This window comes from Dendronephthya gigantea, unplaced genomic scaffold (genome assembly GCF_004324835.1).
Source record: "Dendronephthya gigantea isolate DGI-Jeju-01 unplaced genomic scaffold, DenGig_1.0 000004F, whole genome shotgun sequence".
NCBI classification, from domain to species: Eukaryota; Metazoa; Cnidaria; class Anthozoa; order Malacalcyonacea; family Nephtheidae; genus Dendronephthya; species Dendronephthya gigantea.
Genome location: NW_021163014.1, coordinates 301,632 through 319,519, shown reverse-complemented (window position 1 = coordinate 319,519; position 17,888 = coordinate 301,632). Strand labels below are relative to the sequence as shown.

The following is a 17,888-nucleotide window of genomic DNA, read 5'->3' as shown; positions in this document are numbered from 1 at the left end:
CACATACACATATACACATATACACATATACACATATACACATATACACATATACACATATACACATATACACATATACACATATACACATATACACATATACACATATATATATATATATATATATATATATATATATAAGCTGAGGATTCTAGTATGCCTTGTATCAGGGAACAATTGCAACGACTCAGTTACTCTGCTCGCGCAATAAACATCATGGCTTCCTGGTGGTCAGGGACAAAGGCTCTATATTGAGTTTATTTAAAGAATTGGTTTAAATTCTGCAGGGAGACAGGATGTGATATTATTTCACCTTGAGTCCTATGAAGCGTTATTAGGGTCATAATTTGAATTGAAATTCTGTTGTGCTAACTCTCATTATATTTTTATTTTTTCGAATAACATAATCTGGATTCGAACAACATAATTTGGATTTAAATAACATAATTTAGATTCGAACAACATAATTTGAATTCAAATAACACAATTTGGATTCGAATAACAGAATTTGAATTTGAATTCGAATAACCGAATTTGAATTAGAATAAGATAATTTGGATTTGAATAACATAATTTGGATTATTGGATATAAAAAAATTCACTAGATTTCCTTGTTTCCTTTTTTCCCTTAAAATTCTTTTTTGATGTAAAACTGAAATTTCTTTGAAGTGGAAACCCTGTAAGACGAAGAAAGGATTGTCATAATTTATGATGATTTATTCCATGATTGACAGTTCTGCAAGTGAACAAGCGAGTGCATGATGGCCGAAGACAATGAAAATCGAGATTCTCAAACTTTTCAAAATGAAAGTGAAGGCAATAATAGAGCTATACAATTACTCCCGGAAGCAACGATGTTGCTTTCATCCACTGCCTTTGCAAACAGTCCTCGGATACGCCAAATGCAAGCACAAGTAGACCGCTTTCGGCTTCAAATATATTGCAAACCCAGCTTCAAACACCTTCTGGTTCATCGTCATCGTCGACAACATCTTTACAGGCACAATCTGTCGTACAAAATTTAAGAAGTATATTCTCACCTTATGCACGATCCACTGTTTCGCCCGCATTCGCATATCAACGTACACAATGTCCCAAAAGTACGTACAAGCCGTATTACACTGTTAAAGAGACGTGGACGCATGAATTTTTTTGTCTGAGTCAACGTAAGCAAAACCGCGTTCCTTCCAGCGCACATAAAATGGTTTTACAAGAATGCGGTCTTGGCAGAAGGAAGATATGTTTTAATTCCAAAGGAAACTATTCGAATTTAGAAGAAAAATTATTTAAAGAGTTTCCAAAGTTGGCCGATGGAGGGGGATTTCAAATCATGCGGACAGGCTTAGGTGGTAACAGCAGCAGTCTTGCTGTAACACCACCACCTCCAAGCGGATATTCAGTGTCCTTCCTGAGAGATGCATCTGGTCTGGGCCAGGCTCTGGCATATGTCCGGCCACTTCAACAAGATCTTGATACAAAAGTAAATCCTGTGGTAAGTAAATTTCTGTTACCGTGAATCTCCTTACTCTGTTACTCTATCAGATTTATCTCTATCAATTTTTTTTCACTTGGGAACCCAAAAATTGTCAATCTGAAGAGTCCAATTTCAAAATTTCCTTGCTCTGCACCAAGCCTTGTGCATGTTGGTGCCACCAGTTAAATCTAAATCCACCTATGGTTGGGGTTTGGGAGTGTCTAACTATAATACAACATAGTATTTGCCAATTGTCCATTTCTAATTTACTCTTATTATTCTCCTTTCTCTATATCATATACTATGGATAGAGTGATGCTGATCTAAACACAACCAATGTTCAAAAGGTGGAATGTATAAATTGTGGTGAGAAAGTAGTAATGTTGATGTGGGAACAACACACAACTAGCTGCCAAGGTGGACCATCATCAAGAATGAACGAATCTGTACAGGTAACTCCTAAACTGCACATTATGAGCATTCAGACATGCAGGTTATGATATCGAAGACTGGCATAAAAATTGAAGAGAAAAGATAACCTATGGTTAATTAGCATTAAGAATTATAGTTAGAATATTTTTTATGCAGTCAGGCAGCTATGATCAGCAGCTATGTATAAACTTTTAATGATTGCATTTTTTGAATGCTTGCAATTTGCATACTCTGTATAGGTAACAACAAATGCTAGTTGCACAGAAAAATGTGATTTACCCAAAGACATCATAGTGGTATTAATCAAATTATTTAATTTATTTTATAATATAAGTCCCAAATTACAGACTACTAGAAGCTAGCTGGAGTACATTTTTATATTTTTCATCTTTGCATCCAGGAAGTAGGAGTGGGGTGTGAGGGTTTGGACAAACAATTGTACACCAATGAAATTTGAACTATTATAATTGAATGTGTTATTTTTTCTAGGTGAAATGTGATGACGTGCAAGATGAAGACAATATTAAGGTTTTAATTTATAGAGTACAAACATTGACTTTATGTACAGCTGTATTTTCCCTTTGAAATTGTTCTTTCATAAGTACAAGCTCTCTCTCTACAGCAGGCAGTAAGACTTTTAGTAAGATTCTAAAGTTTTGTTGTGAAATCTTTTAAAATGTGGTTAATTAGTCATTGCGAATCTCCTGTTTACAAGTCATTTTGTATTATGTGTGCAGTTACCAATTTTCGGAAATTTTTATCTCACTACCTAAACAAAAATTTCATACTGGTGTGAAAAAAATGTCAGTAAAATAGCTGTGCAAATTTGAACTGGAATCACATTAACACCTACAACCACACTGCAGTAGAAAAAGGTGTGATCTCTTTGCATCTAAACTAACCTATCAAAGCAATTCTATTGTAGATAAAAGCAGCTGGGAAATTTGTTTCCAAAAATGCGCAAAGAATTGATTGAAAAAGTTTATAATGCTTCAAATGGTGATTTGGATCAAACAGCATCACAACTTGTTGGCTTAACAGAAGGTAAGGAATAAGAAAATATTCTCTTTATTTATATGGAAACTTTTTTTATTCAATCCCAATATACTTCAAGCACAAGTTGTGGTATGTATGAAGTTGTGGTTAATTCTTCCAACCAGACTATTTATGGGAGTCAATAATATTTCCTACAATTAGACAAGCTAGTACTGTAATATATGCACAGTGCATTGTATCATATCATTTAAATATGAGGTTTGATGTTCCTCTATATAGATGAAACAGCAATAGACAATGACACTGATGAAGACAATGACACTGAGCTTTCCATTCTGAGTTCAATTAACCCCTTAGAAGGTGAATTTTTAAAAAATGTTTAATCAAAATAGACATAAGTGCAATTGACAAAAACAGTGTATAACTATGTTAACCATTTTTCATTAACTGATTTGCTAACAATGTGTATAGATGTAGTCCACTAGTATTTTATTCTGTTTAATGAATACGCCTATGAATATTATATTTTTAGCAACTGTTAAATACCAATACATAACTTTATTGTATTGTTTATATTGTATGTGTAGACGTTTCTGGTGATCCATTAGAGGTGTCCCAGCGGGCAAAGTTACGTCGATTCAAAGTTGATTCAAGGTCGATCTTCGACGTCGATCTGACGTCGAAATAAGGTTGAAAACGCAAATTGGATCAACGTCGTTTTACGACGTCGAAACGACGTCGCAAAACGACGTCGGAAAAAGACGTCATTTCAACGTTGAAACGACCACAATTATCAAAGTTAAAATCACCGTCAATATTTACGACGCGTCCATATAGCTCTGCAGGCTGAGTGGAAACCAGCCTTGAAACATAAGACAGCAGAAAAAGCATCATATTTCGGTAATAAAATTGCTACTTTATTTCATTTTAATATAATAGAATAATGCGTATTACAAAATAATCCAATATACAATAAAAAACAGACATATAAATACTTAAAAAACTATATAATAATTGTTATCGCCAAGTAAATTTTATTTAAGTGTTTTGTTTTCAAAATTTAAGCGGTGTCTTTTCGTCCACCTCCTCCTTGCCTATCTGGCGCGTATTTCAGCAGTTGCTGTACAGCTTGCTTCACCTCCGCTTCTGACGTTTTTTGATTTTTAACCACACATTCTAAGAATAATACGTAGCACAATATTAACGATAAAGTTTCATTATTTGGCAAGCAACATGAAGTTATGCGATATGTTTAAGTAGCGATCGTGCGGGCAAAACAAGTAAAAAACAAACACAAAATCATCCAAAACTCTTCTTTAGAGAAATAATAAAAATAATTCATGTCATGTTAATTTCTTTTGATAAGCAAGCAAATCAGTAATCACTAATTATCAATATGAAATGAAGTAGATACAACAAAACAGCAAACGTTTACTTGAAAAATTCTTACGAATGCGGTATGTATATTGCAGAAACATACACCACAAAGAGAACAGTTTCACATACCTACAACAGCTTGAAATACTTTGGTAGACCCAAACGCGTATTTCGAACCCTTTCCCTTCATGTTCATTGATGCCATAACTTCATTATTCATCAATCTAAAAAATATTGAAAATGTTGAGAACAGAGACTTTCAATCTACATTATACTAGTTAGCAGTGTAGCACACTCTGGGTAGTCATACTTCTATGGTTAATACCTGTGCATTACATTGCGGACATTCTCTCTGACGTTCAGTCCTCCGATATCAATGATTCGTGATAACTGAAAAACAATGGTCAATTGGTCAGGCATGTCATGGCTAAGGCAGACCATGTGTAACATGGCATGTACATAGAGCCAAAAACTAAACATGTCGAATTAATAACGATTTATTAAAACGCATGACTAATTAGAGAAATAGTATTAATTTTTGGACTCATTTTTACAGTAAGCAGAAGTTGAGTTCTGGCATAGTAAATTTAATACAAATCTCCAATAAGAGAAGTATATTAGGACTATATAAACGACCACAAGAATGGAGGATTGTCAAAGACAAAGATATTTTTCCGTAATTATTGATAAGCTCTTCCATCATTGTTGTCAGTTTTATATTTAGTTAACTACATTGACCAGTCAACAATTCATACACAGGTTTTAGATTATTCTTACCAATACATCTCTGGTGTCTTTATCAGCAAGGCTGCTTTCTAATGCGATCAGTTCCTCCAAGCTCGTTGCCTGATCGATATGAACTGCAGAATTGGCAGGAGAACATCTTTTTCCCACTTGGGCAACCGAGTTACGAATTTCGGTTAATAGCTGCAAAACTCTCCTTTGAAATTCTATGTGTTGAAAAAAACAATGCAACAAAACTCAACAACAATGCAACAAAACTCAAACGATTTTCACAAGTGAAGACATGTTCTAGCAGTTTCTAATTTAAATCTCTTCAATGCCTAAAAATGGGGATTATAGTCCATGGAATAGCTATACACGTTTGGCAACTTGGCAAGAGGACTAGGGTGATCATATTTTACAGCATGTGTACTTACTTGCTTCTGATATGGGGAATCCACTGTTACTCCTAGCAACGGTGTTTTCAATACCAAAACTTCGCTCATGCTGTTTTTCTGGGATAGTATTTTCAGCCAAACTTTCCCTTCTTACACCTGGTGCTGACAGAGAAGGTCTGGACCTTGATCTGGATCTCGTTCTGGATCTTGACCTTGTCGTCAATCGTGATCTCGTTCTGTCATTTCTTTCTGATCGGGAAGTCGATCTAGATCTTGTTTTTGATCGTGATCTAGACTTGGTTTTTGATCGTGATCTTCTTGTTGCATCAGGGAATATTGATGCCAGAATATCTGAAAAGCACAGGAAACAAGCTTTTTAGCAGGCTGCGTAAGAGGCGTTTTGTCCGGGGAATAAGGCTTAAGAATAGTGCTCTAAACTTTAAGACGAAAATATTGATTGTCACGTAAATAAATACCAAGAGCAAACGAAGTAAGTTTTAATGCCTTGGCATACAATCATGACATCATTACTGCTTTACCTGCAGCGCCCGAAAGTAATGGTCCATCGTTGGATCGAAGGTATTCTGGGGTCTTTTTCTTTCCAGATAAACTTTGTTCCTCTGACTGAGAAGGTTTGGACCTCGTCCTTGATCTTGTTTTCGATCTCGAACGCATTCTGGGTCTTGACTTTCTTTTGCAGTTCGATGCAGAATGTGTTTTGGATGATGATGAAGAGAAGTCTAAAATTAGTAGAAACAAAGTAGTAGAAATAAGATTTTAAAAGAAAATTTGGTTCTAAAATCTGTAGTATATTAAATGAAGATCTCTAGAGTATCTATTTTTTACAAAAAGTTAAATGCCATGATTAGCTTACGTTTGTTCATTGTGACAAGCTCATTGTGTTGTTTGTTTCGTGGTCTGTTACTGCTATTCAGTTTTTCTCGAAGAGGGCTTCTCGATCTTGACAGTGGTGTTCTTGGAATCATCGATGTGAAATGGATGCTCGAATCGTTCGTTGCTGAAATAAATTTCTTTGGTGGAGGTGGGAAATCTGAAATAGCTGACAAGTAAATAAGCCTCATTAGTATAAGTACAAAGGTGATTATTGAAAGCGATAATCACCTCGCCTTCGGCAAATTATTGTTACTAAAACTAGTAAAAGTTTCATACAAGTGCAACACTACATTATTACGCATACTGTAGAGCGAAAAAAATAGAATATAATAATTAAGGACAAAGTATACTCGATGGATTAGATTTTGACTCTGATACATACAGTTGGCATTTCCACCGTCACTATCAGAATTATTGTCTGACGAATACACGATTTGTTTTCCTGCAAAATACAAGAAAGAATAAGTACGCCAAATACAAAAATACTTTATACAAAGATGTATGTTGTAATTGCTAACCTTTTCGACTCTTTTTCCTTCGAATTAAATTCTCTTTTCTATATACTTCATGATCCTCATCACCATCACTTACTTCGGCAGTGGTCGTAAAATCGTACCTTTCACAAACTTGTTTTTCATCTGGTTTACAAAAATACAAATTAAATAGAGAACAACTGGAAATACGTGCCTTGAAATGCATATATGCATGACCCTGTTGCTGCAACGTTATTTGTTTGGTTATTTATAATACCGCCCACTTGTTTCTTTTTTCATGAAGTAATATCCACATTATCGTCATTAGGAATGGAAATTTTAGGAAAATAGTTTATATCAATAATAAAATTACTGACCTGCAGTACATTTTATTTTAATAAGTGGAAACGTTTTCCAGTCTGCACACGGTGTTTGTCTTTCAGCATGAGGTTTAATTACATTCAATCCAGATGGCCATCTTACATTGTTGTTCTGAATCCACACATCTGGAACAACGCCTTCGTGTTGCTTTTTTTTCCTCCTGCCAAACAGCTCTTACCCACATTCTTAAAAGAGAAAAAAAAATAAATTGGGAGTAAATTGGGAGTCTTTTATCATAAAGCTATACCAACATGAACACCTACTTTACATTATAGTTCTGTGGGATCCTAAACCTTAAGGTTTTTTGATATAACAGTATTAAGTCAAACGCAATGTACTTTTTCATCAAAAATAAAAATTTTGCAGTATAGGCCAAACTGGGGGAATCCACTTATATGGCAATTACATAATTACGTGATATGTTATAATTACACGTCTACTGCATTAATTTACCTGGAGTAGGGTTAGGACTATCGGTATCTTTCAACCTCGTGATGCATTGGGAAAATGACAAATCCTGACCGGTATGGAAGGCAAACAGCTTTTTGTAGAATTTCGCATTTTTCAACAAGGCGTCTTTTTCCTTTTCGTGACGAGTTATCAATATACACTATGTTAAATAGTTTCGAATCAGCTCTGAGTCGATCGTTCTGATACTACCTCACAGACAAATCTTTCACCCTGATCTCCGCAGTCAACAACAAAAACATAAGTGTTGTCCTTCAGCATAAAACAGCTATCCTTCAATTTGGTAGAGATATGCGTGTAGCGCCAATCACATTGGTGTTTTTGCACAGTGTGCTTCAGTTCTGCTAGTCTTTTAACAACCTGGGCAATAGGATTTTGGGGACTTCGAACAAGTCGCTTCAACTGTTGCATAAAGTTCTCGAAGGGAAAGCATGATATTTCATTTAATGAAGAATGGAAATAGTCAACATCATCAGGCAAATGCAGAAGGTTGTGTACATTGTACACCACAAAGGTATCACCATACAGAGATTTGCAGTTACTCACAAAATTAGTTATTAACTCTCTTGCATACTGCAGATACGAGGTTCGCTTGGCAGTATTCATGTCAAGCATTATGGAAATAGCAATAGACAGAGAAAGAAAGTGCTGGTATAGTCTATCTGGTAAAATGCCTCTTAACACAACAGGCCAAGTATAAAGAAGAAACTGGCGAAACTCAGTAGCTTTCCAGCGATCAAGTTCAACCAACGACCTTGGTTGTCTTGCAAATTCACTTGGCATGTTTCCATGTAACAACATCAAGCTCTCGGATATTTGCAGTATATGTCTGGAAGACAGCTTGCAAATTTTTGGCCAATTTTTAAGGAAAGTGAGCAAGCGCCGAGTAACACCTAAACATACAAGGTGCATATAGTCAAGTGGAAACTGCTTAATGCATGAAACACCATGTGAAGCTAGGGAGGAAGCACTTTTTTGGTGGTGATGATAACTAAAATTCGAAAATTCAACATCAGTCCTTGGTGCAAAAACATCATCATCATTAAACACAACTCTGCCATTCCATGACCCCTTAATTTTACACCGCTCACAAGAGAAGTAGCCCGTGTGACCAACTATACCTTTTAAAAAACACCTTGCAGGAGCATCACAACAAAAACACTTCAGATTAAAGGCAAGTTGCCTTCCTTCAAAATTTACACCATGAATTTTTAACTTATCCAGCTCTTCGATTAAATCATCAAGATAATCATCCACAGAACTTGGTTTAGAATTACCATAAAAGAGTGCAATAATAAAGACTTCAACCTTATTGAAATAACCTAAAATAGGCCAGAACTGGGAAGTGGAAGATTTAAACAATGGCAGCCCATCCACATTGATCATCAAATCAACTGTGGTGTGCTTTTCTATTAAAGATGCATTTTTCGAAAGAATATCAGTTATGCCAGCTTCAATCCCCAGGTATACATATTGCCCGCCACACTTAGATAAAGTAATTACTTCACGAGGGGTTTGCAAAAGGGTGCGACTGTCTTTTGGAAGGCAAAGTCGCTGCCCTCGAAGAATTTGAAGTAGCTCATTACAGCAGTACGTTGGCATTTGTTTTTGTTGCCCAGGTTGCAAGCTTCCCTCTCAATGTTTCTGATGGGAGTGATGGATCATTAGTATTTGGGAGTGAAGGATCATTAGGAGGTAAATTTCCTTCATGCTCATTTTCTGAAAAATCGGTATCAGAGTTTGATTCAGAGCTATATATCAGTTCAGGATTATCTGTATCACTATAATTTGATGACTCATCACTACAACTGTTTTGCAAAAGATCATTTGTATGACTTAAAGATTCAGGATTGTCTTCTTCATTGTCAGACGCTGCAAGAGCAATCGCTTCAGCAGAGAACTTTCTGTAACTACGCCAATAAGCCATATCATAGATTCAAGGTCCTACAATATTCAAAATGGTTGTTTCTATTGTAGAACATACTCCCATTATGTTACATATACTTACACCGTATCTAAAATATACAGGGGAAGCATGCCTATAATACCCTTCCACTGTTCAATGGTTAATTCCTGCTGGGCAAGGATAGTACAAGGATGGGGATCTTGATCACGACACCAATTCAACTACCACGACACCAATTCAATTATCCCCCGAACAAATCAATAAAATATAAAACCTCAGGCCCAAATCACTTATTAAAAAGCACTTGAAAATTGAAATTTGTAAACAGTAAACACGCCGCAACACAAAACGCTTTGATTAAATTGTTTGTGCCGCTTCCGACTCGCGCCAGGCTTACGCGTGGCTGTGCACCATATAAGGTATTAGATACCAAATAAGTAGATAAAGGGATATTTCTGCTTTGCATAATCTATAAGCCTATAAGTTATAAGGGCACCTCAGCGGCTCAGCCTATATATTGCCTTATATTATTCTCAAATAGAAGGGTTTATTTCAGGACAAAAATATTCAGTCGATTAATAATTGTTCATAAATATACTGCTGAACTGTTGGGTAAATCAGAATAATTGATGACAGGACCGGTCCTATAAAAGTCTTAATCACTTTTCAATCGCTATTTTGTATAATGAAATAATGACTAACTCTCAAATACTCTTAACTTTAATCACTTCTTTATACAACCACCCCCGAAAATTTTGTCGTCAGGTATCAACATTCGTTCAACGTAGAAACAACGTTGATCAGCGACGTTGATTCAACGTCTTGAAAACAACGTCGAAACAACGTTGATTTTTGGTTGATCGACGTCGCGACCTTAGTTCAACCAAAATTTGACGTCGAAACAACGTTGTGTGCCCGCTGGGGTATTTGTCGGGAATTGTTAAAGAAGGCAGACAACAAGTGATAACAGTTTCTCGAAAATCTACCTCCCTCCTTGCTGATCAAATTAGGTTACACAAACAGGGATTGGAGATCAAATTCAAGCCAAATGTAGAATTTATAGATGAAGATGCTGTTGATGCATCAGGACCAACAAAGGAGTTCTTTCATCTAATGATGCAGACACTTGTTAGTGGTGACAGAAGCATCAGCCTTTTTGAAGGAAAACCTCATCACCTCTTGCCTCTACACTCTATTGAAGCCATAGAATCTAATCTGTTTTACTATGCTGGAAGAATGATTGGTCATTCTTCTTTGCATAAGGGTTTCCCATTTGTAGGCATGACACCAGCTGCTGTGACCTACATCTTGTCAGCATCAGTCGATGAAGCAATCCCACAGATAACATTGGATGATGTTCCTGATATATTTATGAAGGATATTATATATAAGGTAGTAAACTGTTGTTTAATAGGTGCATAGCACATACATACATACATGATATAGTCCATTTCATCTTTTTCCTTCAGTGTCATTCAGAAATTAAACTCCTTTTACAACTCAGTGAGTTAATTTGTAAAAAGGAAATCTTCAGTGCTAAATTGCAGTTTTTGGCATAGCTTAGATGTCTTAAAATAATGATCCATTAGTAAGTGTTATTTTTTTACAATATGTGAAGATGGTGAGTGCCACAAAAGAAGAACTAGAAGTGTTGAATATGACTGATGAGGTGATGAGCATTCTTCTCACAAGTGGCTTTGTCAATAAACTATTGACATGTGAGAATAAAGAGAAGGCCATACAGGATGTGCTTATATACAATGTACTCCGTATGCAGATTACTGAATTGGATGAAATCCGTAGAGGTTTAGAGTCGGTTGGTTTGGCATCATTTCTCAAACACAACCCATCCTTTGTATGCAAAACATTTGCCTACAGAAGAGACATCACAATCTGTGGAGAAGACTTACTGAAGAAAATAAAAGTCTACTCTGCTGATCTAAGTGATGATGAAAATATGTCTCTCTGTTGGTTCAAACAATTGATCAATGAATTACCTGTGGAAGCACAAACAGGTTAGCAATGCAATATATTTCAGTTCGAGTGTAAATTTGTGGTTATCATATTTCAGTGTGACATATTGTCCACCTGAAGGGTCACAGTTCATTTTGTCAGAAATTGGAAAAAAACAAGTTTAAAATGTTTGAAAAAAATAGTGCAATAAAATACGTCACAACTTTAACAATCAATGTTAAAAAAATCAATTAACACAAAGGAAATATTTAATATTGTTTTTACAGAAAATCCTTATGTGGCAACATTAGAGAAATTGACGCAGTTCGTTTATGGCGATCCACTACCCCCTTCCAAAGCAATGATTGTTAAATTTACAAAAAAGGAAAAGATGCTGCCTGATGTTGACTCATGTACAGCAACCATTCAACTTCCAATTGTTCATCGCACATTTGACGAGTTCAAAAAAGTATTCAATTCAACACTTTCTGTCCAAGCAACAGGGTATGGCAGATTATAGAATACATTGATTAACTGCTCTGGTTTCACATATTATAAACTATGTTTGTGGTTGAGGTTTTGAATAGTTAAAATTATGTTACATTATAAACAATGTTTTATGCTTGAGGTTTTGAATAGTCTGTAAAATTATGTTACATTGTCTCTTCACTAGCGGCTGAACTCACAACTTGTTTTCTCTCCAAAAAGTCATCATATATCAGTTGGTAGTTAATCAGTAACTTAAAAAATAGTAATTGCCAGGGGTCGGTTGTATCAAGCCCGTTTAACTTAAAGGTGGTTAAGTTCAAAATAGAAAGCAAGTCTATCGTTTTATTCGAGAAGCGAACTAAATATTTTTAACCTCAATACAAATAAACTGTTACAACTACATATTCAGTGCATAATATTCAATTTGACAGTTCACTCATTCAAGAGACAGTAAGAGTGTTATTTAAATTTGACCTATCCACCGTTTAAGCTAAACGGGCTTGATACAACCAGCCCCAGACTATTTATCATAGTCATTAACAGATTACAATCAAATACTGCAATATCCCTACAGTGCTACTGGCATATATATTTATATATCTATACCAATAGTTAGGACAGTCACATTCTAAAATGTGCTAGTGCATACAAAAATTAACTGAAAAACTACTAGTAGACGTAATTGTGTTCATATTAAACTAAATTTGTCTTGTTGCAAGAAAAGAAAGTACCTCTAAATATATATCGACACCATTACACTCGCTATTATGCAAGGGATCAATTTGTTGTTCCAACAGTAAACTGTCTTCTGCACTTAGAGGCAAACATGTGACTGGAACTTCCAACCCATCTGGGTGTAATGCTAAGTTGTCTTCATTTGGTGTTGGGCCATCCCAATCAACACCATAGTAGTGTTCATCTTCCTATATTGTTGACAGCATCAATTAAATAATTATAATGGTAGAACTAAATAGTACTCAGCTATTGATGAAAAACCAATCCAAATTGTGTTATTTAAATTCAAATTATATTGTTTGAATTTAAATTATGTTATTTAAATCCAAATTATGTTGTTCGAATCCAGATTATGTTATTCGAAAAAATAAAAATATAATGAGAGTTAGCACAACAGAATTTCAATTCGAATTATGACCCTAATAACGCTTGATAGAGTCCCACAAGCCATAGATTTTTTGTCCTCATTACGACAATCCAGGTTAAGTTATAGTTCCATAAACACTGCTCTGTGTGCACTTTCCTCGATATTACAGATGAGTAACTCTGATCTGACATTTGGGCAACTACCCATTGTGAAATGGTTCATGAAGGGAATTTTCAACATCTGTCCAGCCTTGCCCCATTAGAAGTCCACTTGGGATGTTAGGGTAGTATTAAGTGATTTTCGTTTACAACAAGATGCGACCTTATTGACACTTAAAGAACTGACATTAAAAGTCACCTTTCTCTTAGCATTATTGAGTGGTCAAAGATGTCAAAACAATGCACCTTTTGCGTATTGATCACATGATAGTTGAAGATCAATATTCCTTTCCTTAAGCAGATAAAGTCAAGCAGACACAAGTTGGTACTCATATCCCACCATTTTTTTTCAGAGCTACACAATTGACCAACACCTCTGTCCTGTTTTGCACCTCCAAGAATATCTCAAGAGGTCTGAACCCCTGCGGAATCAAACCCCTTGTTAATCAGTTTTAAAAAAACCCACACAAGCCTGTTACTTGCGACACAGTCTCTAGATGGATTAAGCTAACTCTTCAACAGGCAAGAATTGACATTTCCATTTTCAAGTCACACAGTGTTCGAGCGGCTTTGTCCTCGTTTTTAACGGAACACAGTCTTAGTTTAGGAGACATCTTAATGTTGATGGGATGGTCCAGTGAAAGAACCTTCCAACAATATTACCATAAAATAATAGTAGAGTGTTTTAACCATGAGGAATTTCTTTTGAATGCATCCAAGAATGTTAGTAAACTTTCATGCGACGTTAGTGATGATATAAATTACTGTTATTTACTGTTATATTGAAGAATATGGGTTGTTATATTAATTAAAGCAGAGTGTCAATGGCTGCTCTAAAATCTTGTTCAACTCCAACACGACCATAGCTAATGACAAAATAGAATTGGAAATTAAACAAGACTTACCTGTAAGTTGAAGTTTGATCTGGATTCTATGAGTCATTAGCGGGGAAATGTGAGAGTTGTATGCCACTTCCCAATCTAGTATGTTGGTCATCACACTCACATAAACTCTCACACTCCGCATTGAGCCTCTGCTTCGGGGCTCAAAAGTCTGATTGGGCGCATGCGCTGCACTCTCTCTCGTACAACTCTCACACTCCCTGCTAATGACTCATAGAATCCAAATCAAACTTCAACTTACAGGTAAGTCTCGTTTAATTTCCAATTTTGCATCACAAAGGCATGAAATGAAAACAACTGATTAAATGGATCTTTCCCAACTTTAAAAGTGACATCCATATGCCAATTCTTTGCTTGCTTTAGTAGCAAAGCAATCATTTCTAGGATGCTGAATACAAGGGGTGACGGCAACCCCCAACCTACACATCTGCCAGCAGTAAATTATCTGCTTGCAGAATATTATCTGGGAAGAGCAGCTCATGGGGCATATTTGAAATCAGCAACTAGAACTTCATCAGCAATAGCTTCCACAGATTGAAAGATGTCTTCATAGCTTTGGCTTTCACCTCGCTGATTATCTACACCAAACGAGATGATCAAGAAGACAACTTTTATGAGGTATAAATATAAGTTGTTAAGGTTTAAATATGACCATGCAGAATGACAACATGTGTTTCACCTTTGCTGCTGTACTATGCCACTGGATGGTTGATAGGAATGTATCTGCACACCTTGAGTAAAATCTGTGCCATGCTGCTTCACAGTGGGCAGACAATTGGTTGTCTTGTTACAGACAAGTACAACCCCAGACAATTGTCTTGTTACGGATAGTACAATCACTACAATGCCAGACAATGCTGTTTTCCCCATACTTCCGTTTAACCATGTAGGGATGTTCAATATTGTCCACCATGCGAGTTGGTTAGTGGGCCGAGTTGACTGTAATTAATAAAAACATCCAAATGCATTATACAATATAATCCTATTACATGAATTAGACTTGGGTTTCTACAGGTACGTCGATTTTTAAAAATATCATGGGTTGATTATTCTTGAACATTTCATGTTACAAATTACATCCGATTAGTATCACATATGGTATCAATTTACTTTTAAGTTCAAGTTGTTGCCATTTCACATTGAACTAATCACCAGGTTATTAAACCTGTAAGCAAACCATGAATGTATGAATAGAAACCTCTTTATGCGCTTGTCACCGGAAACCCCCACCACCCCCAGACTTTTCTATGCGCCCCATAGGGTGGGGGCTTAGGTCAGTTTTGTCAACGACAAAAATTGAAAGGGGACTGGGATCAAATAAATGCTTGATTCAAAATGGCGGACATCCACATGGAAAACACAGAGGTCGAAGGTGAGAAATCTTGAAACTTATGTTTTATTCATGATTTATTCCCGGTTATTGTAACATGCGGTCATTGGAGTAGGTCATGCTTTACAGAGCTCCGACCAAATCTTTTAAAATATGTGGTAATAACTTATAGATATAGCCTATATCTATCTAAAAGTCTCTTCTCCATTCGAAAATACGTCTACGAATATCGAAAATACGTTTACGCTTTGTGTAAATTTGAAAATACGAAAGAACGTTCTCTTAATTTCAAGATGGACGAGCATCAATCTCGAACAAGAAGCGGAAAGTCTCCTGATTTGAAAAAGCAAGTATACGATCTAATCTCAAAGGATAAAGCATTCCTTGAACTAATCGCTGATGCAGTATCTACAGGTATAGCTGAAAAACTGGCTGAAAAGTTAACCGGAGATGAAAATTTTGTGAAGAAAGTGTCAAGCTCAATTGCACATGAAATCACCGAAGACATTAGCCAAAACGTATATCACAGCCTTTCGTTCGATATTAACAGCGCCAACGAGAAAATCAAGGAATTACAATGTCGGAAAAGAAATTGATTGATCAGTATGAGAAATTAGAGGATAATCTTGATAATCTACAACAGTACAGCCGAAGGAACTGTCTACTTATTCATGGCATTCCCGAAAAGCAAGCTGAGAATACAGACAGCGAAGTGCTGAATATATTTAATAATAAACTACATGTCAATATCACAGCCGTAGACCTAGATAGATCTCACCGATTAGGAAAGAAACGGCCATCCAGTACACGCCCAAGACCAATTATCGTCAAATTTACGAATATAACAGGAGGGCAGATGTCTTTAGTGCTAAAAAGAATCTTAAAGCGACGGGAATCACTATTTCTGAAAGCCTAACCAAGAAAAGATACGACCTCTTAATAGCCGCACAAAATCATCCAAGCATTAAATCTACATGGACGTTGGATGGCAGGATAATTTGCCTATCAAATGAAAACAAGAAACTCGTAATGGAAACGAAGAAAGATATTCAACAACTCTAAATTACAGGTTAGCCTCAGTATTTACCTAAATCAGTGCCCAATCATATATTAACCAACAGTTTATTGGTGTCTCAGCTTAGTACACTAAATTGTGGTAAACAAATACTTCTGTGTGCGATTTAGTATTGTGAGTATTTATTGATTATACTTGTAATTACAGTTTATATATACTATAATACGTAGATCCTTATATATATTTTTCTTTAGTACTTCTCTTTATTTTTCCGCGTATGATAGAGTTACCATTTCATAACTTGGATGATGATGAATTTATGCTTGTGCTATCTGAAACTAACCACAAATCTTGTTTTGAGATTGATCTTTTAAATGAATTCAGTTTTAATCCATTTTCTTTAAATAACACAGTGACTGATATTAGTGATTTAGATCCTGATAGACACTTCTATGGCCAATACACAAACCAGGCTTGCAAGTATTATTTGGAGGACGACTTTATCTCTAAGTACACTCAATTTAAGAACGACAACTATTTTTCCCTTATTCATCTTAATGCAAGAAGCTTATCTAAAAACTTTGATAATATTTTTAATTATTTAAGTCTTTTAAATTATGAGTTTTCTGTAATGGGTATTACTGAAACCTGGCTATCTGATTTGAATTCCAACCAATATAATATGCCAAATTATGAATTTATATCATGTTCTCGTGACCAACGCCAAGGCGGTGGTATTGGTCTTTATGTAAATCAAAAACATGATTTTACATACAGAAACGATTTAGGCATTAATGATGACGATATCTGTCAGTCGCGCTTCATTGAACTAACACTAGCGAATAAAACTATTGTTATAGGAATAATATACAGACCACCAAATGGTAATTTAAACAAATTTTTAGAGTATATAAAAGAGAACTTGATTTGCTTGACAAAGCAAATAGAACAATCTACCTCATGGGAGACTTTAATATTAATTTGTTAAATGCAGAAACTAATACCTTTTCTGCTGATTTCATTCAAACTTTAACGTCGTACTCTTTTATGCCGACAATCACCAAACCAACAAGAATTACACACCATACTGCTACATTAATAGATAACATATTTACTAATGATTATCAACACGAACATTTCTCTGGTTTATTACTCTCTGACATAACTGACCATCTACCAGTATTCCTTATAATTGAATTGTATACTCAAAAGCAGGAACGTGAGAAAACCATGTACAGACAAATAAATGACACAAACTTAAATAATTTCAATGAAGCCGTGTCTTCGACCGATTGGACATCAGTATTCAACTTAATAGATCCTAACTTAAGCTATAACTTATTTTCCAACAAATTTTTACAGTTATACAATAACCATTTCCCTTTAAAATATCATAAAACAAAATCGCATAAACCAA

At 35.5% G+C, this 17,888-nt stretch overlaps 2 protein-coding genes across 2 annotated transcripts; both read left to right on the top strand.

The window, feature by feature from the left end:
* Window positions 1–855: 855 nt before the first annotated feature.
* Window positions 856–2,522, top strand: LOC114515675. The gene is made up of 4 exons (XM_028534974.1): window positions 856–1,492; window positions 1,786–1,926; window positions 2,146–2,202; window positions 2,396–2,522. The coding sequence occupies exons 1-4, from the start codon at window positions 1,202–1,204 to the stop codon at window positions 2,489–2,491; spliced, it is 585 nt and encodes a 194-aa protein (XP_028390775.1). The 5' UTR covers window positions 856–1,201; the 3' UTR covers window positions 2,492–2,522.
* Window positions 2,523–2,856: 334 nt separating this feature from the next.
* On the top strand, window positions 2,857–12,281 carry LOC114515697. The gene is made up of 6 exons (XM_028534993.1): window positions 2,857–2,950; window positions 3,182–3,262; window positions 3,490–3,514; window positions 10,446–10,914; window positions 11,141–11,537; window positions 11,763–12,281. The coding sequence occupies exons 1-6, from the start codon at window positions 2,863–2,865 to the stop codon at window positions 11,993–11,995; spliced, it is 1,293 nt and encodes a 430-aa protein (XP_028390794.1). The 5' UTR covers window positions 2,857–2,862; the 3' UTR covers window positions 11,996–12,281.
* The last annotated feature ends 5,607 nt before the right edge of the window (window positions 12,282–17,888 follow it).